Consider the following 5,633-nt stretch of genomic DNA (forward strand, 5'->3'; position numbering starts at 1 on the left):
CCAGCACTTGGGAGGCAGAGGCAGGCAGATTTCTGAGTTCAAGGCCAGCCTGGTCTACAGAGTGAGTTCCAGGACAGCCAGGGCTACACAGAGAAACCCATCTCAAAAAACAAACAAACAAACAAACAAACAAAAAACATGGACCTCCTGCCTCCTAAGCCTGAGAGATGATATCAGCTTCCATCAGTTTATGGCTCCAGGCGCTTCCTGAGAGGGGGACTGCAGATTGCTGGTGCTCTTGCACCTGTCTGTTTCAAGGAGGGGAAAGGCTTCAACATATCTGTTGTAGCTTATATAATTTTGTCATGACTGAGAGGCCCAATGGTTTTCTACTGTGTGCTTTTTGTTTTGTTTGAGACAGAGTCTTATCCCAGGCTAGTCTCAAGCTTATGTAGTTGAGGCTGGCCTTGAACTCTCAGTCCTCCTGCCTCTGCCTCCTAGTGCACGGATGCCAGGAGTGCATCCCTGCAACAAGCTTATGCAAACCTGGTGAATGCAGGACTCAGGCCTTAGACAAGGGATCCACTGACTGCGTCCCCGCCGTGCTCCTCTGTGTGCACAGACCACATGTTGTGTATCACATGTTGTGTGTCTGACAGATACACGGATATGCCCTTTTAGCCACTGTAATCAGTGCTAACGATGCCAGGTGTGTGCAGACGTCTGTCCAGGTCCCTCTGCTTCTTATTTTTGTCTTTTTCTTTTTGGCAGTGCCCAGAGGGACCTAGGGCCTCTTGAATGCTGTGCTGTGTTAGTTCTCTTGCTGCCATGGTAAAAACCCCTGGCTAAAGCCATGTGAGGAGGAAAGGTTTGTTGTGGCCCTTGGTTTAGGGGACACAGTCTACCATGATGGAGGAGCTGGCTGGCAGGAGCCTTTCAGCACTGTAGAGGGCACGTGAAGCAACTGCTTACACTTCCTCATTTCTACCGCCTCGCAAAACATCACTGCCAGCTGGAGATTTTGTGCCTAGACATAGAGGTTTAATACCTGGGACCCAAATGACCCAAATGGTGGACAGAAAGAACCAACCACACACACACACACACACACACACACACACACACACACACACACACACGGGGGAGGGGGGTTAAAGAGAAGTAAGAAAACATTAAGAGGATTTTGTAAACTGGTGAGCTTGCAGGGCATGTTTGACATTGAGACCTCTCCCCCTGTGCTCATCCTCGCTCTACTGAGTGCAGTGAGGCCCTGCTTGGCTTGTATAGTGCCTGCCTGTCATCCTCAGGAGGTAGAGACAGAATGATCAAGAGTTTAAACCTAGCCTGGGCTACATGAAACACTGCCTCACCACCACTCAAAATTAATAAAAGCTGGGTGTAGTGGTGCACATCTTTAATCTGAGCACCCAGGAGTCAGAGGGAGGGAGGTCTCTGAGTTCGAGGCCAGCCTGGTCTACAGAATACCAGGACAGCCAGGGCTACACAGAGAAACTGTCACAAAGCAGGAGAGCAAAGGAGTCGCAGTTCTACTGCACCAGAGAAGGCCAAGGCTCATCTCAGAGAATCTTCTCCATGGTCTGACCTCTGATGCCCACAGCCCGTTGGCCAGGGCTCCCTCCAGTCATGGTTAGGACATGTCATAACAAAAGACAGAGGACACAGAGGGAGCTCCGCTGAGAAACATATAAAACAGTGGAGCATGTCCACACTGAGAGGTGGACGTTTGCCTGCATGCATGTTTGCATCTTGTGCATGCCTGGTACCCAAGGGTACCAGGAGACAGCACTGGATCCCCTGGAACTGGAATTACCGATGGTTGTGAGCTGCAGTATAGGTGCTGGGCACTGAATCTGGGTCCCCTGCAAGAGCTGAACCATCTCTCCAGCCCTGTTACTTATTTTTTTGTATGAAGATGGCGCATGCTGTGCGTAGGTCAGAGAACAATGTGACAGGAGCCTTGGGCTTGGCCGCAGGCTCCTTTATTTCCTTGCTGGACACCTCACCGACCTGGGAATGTTCTCTGAGGTTTTTAGAATTTTGTTTTGTTTGTTCTGTTGTGATTTGGTTTTTCAAGATGGGGTTTCTCTGTGTAGCCCTGGCTGTCCTGGAACTCATTCTGTAGACCAGGCTATCCTCAAACTCAGATATCCAACTGCCTCTGCCTCCCAAGTGCTGGGATTAAAGGTGTGCACCACCACCACCTGGCCTAAAGGTTTTCTTTTTATAGTTTGTGTGTGTTGAGTGTATGGCATGTGTTTGTGTGCAGGGTGTATATTTTATGTGTATTGTGGGTATGCATGTCCCTGTATGTAGTGTATATGTGTACATGTGTACATGCATGTGCAGGAGTATATATTGGAGGCCAGAGGTTGATATTAGATGTCTTCCTTGATTGGGCTTCCCTTATTTTTGTTTTGAGACAAGATCGCACTGTGTAGCCCAGGCTGGCCTAGAACTTACTTTATAGACCAGGCTGGCCCTGAAGTCTGACATTGACTCTCAAGCTGACTTGGAATAAAGGCATGCACCACAGCACCCAGTCTTTTTTTTTTTTTTTTCCTCTGTGTAGCCCTGGCTGTCCTGGAACTCACTCTGTAGACCAGGCTGGCCTCGAACTTAGAGATCTGCCTGCCTCTGCCTCCCAAGTGCTGGGATTAAAGGCGTGTGCCACCACTGCCTGGCTTATTTATTTATTTTTAAAAGATGGTTATATTTATTTGTTGTGGGTTGTTTTAGATTTTATTTTTTACTTTATGTATATTAGTATTTTATTAGTATTTGCCAGGATGTATGTTGGCATCATGTGTGTGCACTGTTGGAATTACAGACAGGAGCCAGCTCACTAGCAGCTGGATCAGTCATTTCCTTTTCTAATTTATACGAGTACTATCCCACCACACACACACACACACACACACACACAGACGCATGGACACATGGACACACATGGATACAGATGCATGCATGCACACACATGCACAGAGAACATGGACACATGGGTATGTAGCAGAACCCATCAGTGCAATACTGTGCCTGGTCCCCATGATAAGCTGTTGCCTTTACTATCTTTTCACCTTTATTTATCTTGTAGGAGGGAAGGGAGAGGCACATGTAGATAGAGGGTCAGCTGCAGGACTTGGCTCTCCTTCCACCACACGGGCTTGGGGATTGGTTCTACGCCATCCGGCTTGGCAGCAAGCTCTTCTCCCCACTGAGCTGTCTCACTAGCTCTGTGCCTGTCTCTGCATCTGCACCCACACCAGCATGGCCCCTCCCCAACACTTAGGATGCTCTGCTCACTCAAGGCACCTACCCTGAAACCCACTCAGCCTGGCTGTGTTCTCACGTGGTTGTCAAGTTCTGCCCACACATGCTGCCGTGTCCCAGTGTCCTCTCCTCAGCCAGGACTGTGTGCTTGCATTGCTGTCCCAGTGGGTCACTAGGTGTCTCTGATCCAATGTGGAAATAAAGAAACTGGAGGATGGCTTAGAGGTCAAGAGTGTTTCCTGGTCTTGCAGAGGACTGAGTTCAGTCCCCAGCACCTACACTGGGCAGCGCACAGTTGCCTGTGAACCCAGCTCTAGGGGTCAGCATGGACTTCCTGGACTCCCAGGGCACCTGCAGTCACACATGCACATGCCTACACACAGATGCGCACATAATTGATATTTTTAAGTGATGCCCAGCCATGGTGCCAGTGCCACTTGGTCCTGGCTACTTTTCTCTTCAGAGAGCACATCCTGGTCTGCCTCTGTTCCCTCTAGCCGTGAGCATCCAGTTTCAGGAAGAGGACCCTCCCGATGCCCAGCTGCTGAGGTTGGATAACATGCTGCTGGCTGAGGGTGTGTCCAGGCCAGAGAAGAGAGGCCGAGGAGCAGCAACAACAGGCAGCACAGCAACATCAGGTGGCTGTCCAAATGACAATAGCATTGAGCACTCAGACTACAGGGCCAAGCTGTCCCAGATCCGACAGATTTACCACTCTGAGCTAGAGAAGTATGAACAGGTGATCTTTCTACACGCAAGAGTTTGTCATGTGAATGTGCACTGGCCACAGACAGATGTGGACACGCGCGCCCTCCTCTGTGGCAGAGCAGGGACAGCCCGCCACAGTCAGTCACTGCAGAGGGGCTGGTGTCACTGAAAGCGCTTTCGTCTCACTCCTCAGAGCTGACCTGAGTGTGAGCTGTGGGGGTGGCAGATGTGGTCAGCTGTGGAGCCCACTGCCCCGCGCCACTGGCTGCTGAGTCACAGGCTGGCCCATCTTTTCCCACCCCAGGCCTGTCGTGAGTTCACCACACATGTCACCAACCTCCTCCGGGAACAGAGTAGGGTGAGGCCTGTGTCTTGCAGGGAGATGGAACGCATGGTGAACACCATCCAGAGCAAGTTCAGTGCCATCCAGAGGCAACTGAAGCAGAGCACGTGTGAGGCTGTGATGACTCTACGCTCACGGTTCCTGGATGCCAGGTGCGTGCCACTGGCGTCCCCAAGGGTTGGCCCTTAGATAATAGAAGCAGGATCAGAGTAGGATAGCTCTGATGTTTGTGTCATAGTGTTGCAAGCGCTAATCCCATGTTCTCCCTATCACTGAGCCCAGCCAAGCTCTGTCTTGTTTTTAAGTCTGTCCAGAGGGTCCAGCCAAGGCCTCACGTAGCTTCTTTGTGAGAAGACCCAAAGTACAGACTGCTGGTTTGTTGTGTGTGTGTGTGTGTGTGTGTGTGTGTGTGTGTGTGTGTGAATGGCTGGTGAGTGTGTCATGGCACAACGAGTGGACAGCAGAGGACAGCCTCAGGGTCTCTGCTGTTTTCCACTGGGTGTGTCAGACCAGCTGCCCAGTTTCAGAGGATTTTCCTGTCTACCTCCTGTCATGCCTGCCTTAGGAGCTCTGTGACTACAGACATGTGCTGACATTATGGCTCCACATGGGTCAGGGAACCCCGACTTGGGTCTTCTTACATGTTCCTTACCTACGGGGGCATCTGTAAGCCCCTGATTGACCGGGATTGCTCGCTGAGTTAAGTGTTGGCTGTGCAGACAGAAGGACCTGAGTTTTCACACCCAGCACCCACATAAAAAGCCAGAAATGGGCCAGCAAGATAGTTCAGGGGGGAAAGGAACTTGCAGCAAAAGTCTCAAGACCTGAATTTGATCCCAGAAATGACCTGAACCTGCAGGAATAAGGGTTCTAAATGTTGAAGTGATAAGTGGGAGAGTCGAGAGCAATAGCTGGGACCAGGAGACCTGCCATAAGTGACGACTTCTGCTAAGTGAGTTTGTTCAGAAGTATATCACCCTATATACTATTTTCAGAGGGGAAATGGCAAGGCTGGGAGAGAGCAAAATCAAGCAAAGAGTACATAAGGTGCTCAGACAGAGCTGCTTAAGGACCGACAGCCACAGCCTGCGGGAAGAGCCAGGTCCCCGGAAGCTGCAGCCTTGGCTTCTCTGAGGCTCTGGACAGGCACACAGAGCTAGTGTTCTCTTTGTCCTCTCATCTGGGTCTCTGGTGTGTGCACACACACAGACACACATACACACACACACATATACACACACAGACACACACATATACACACACAGACACTCACACACAGATACACACACATGTATACACACACACACAGATACACACATACACACACACACACAGACACACACACATGTATACA

The 5,633-nt window shown here is 50.4% G+C and overlaps 1 protein-coding gene across 1 annotated transcript in view; it reads left to right on the forward strand.

Annotated features, from left to right (window-relative positions):
* The window catches only part of Pbx4 (PBX homeobox 4), a 40,604-nt gene that overhangs the window by 28,394 nt on the left and 6,577 nt on the right, over positions 1-5,633 (forward strand). Inside the window, exons 3-4 of the mRNA XM_021171097.2 lie at positions 3,726-3,967; positions 4,241-4,456. Of these exons, the coding sequence (XP_021026756.1) occupies positions 3,726-3,967; positions 4,241-4,456 (458 nt within the window). The remainder of the gene's footprint in view (positions 1-3,725; positions 3,968-4,240; positions 4,457-5,633) is intronic.

The sequence above is a fragment of the Mus caroli genome, chromosome 8, assembly GCF_900094665.2.
Source record: "Mus caroli chromosome 8, CAROLI_EIJ_v1.1, whole genome shotgun sequence".
NCBI classification, from domain to species: Eukaryota; Metazoa; Chordata; class Mammalia; order Rodentia; family Muridae; genus Mus; species Mus caroli.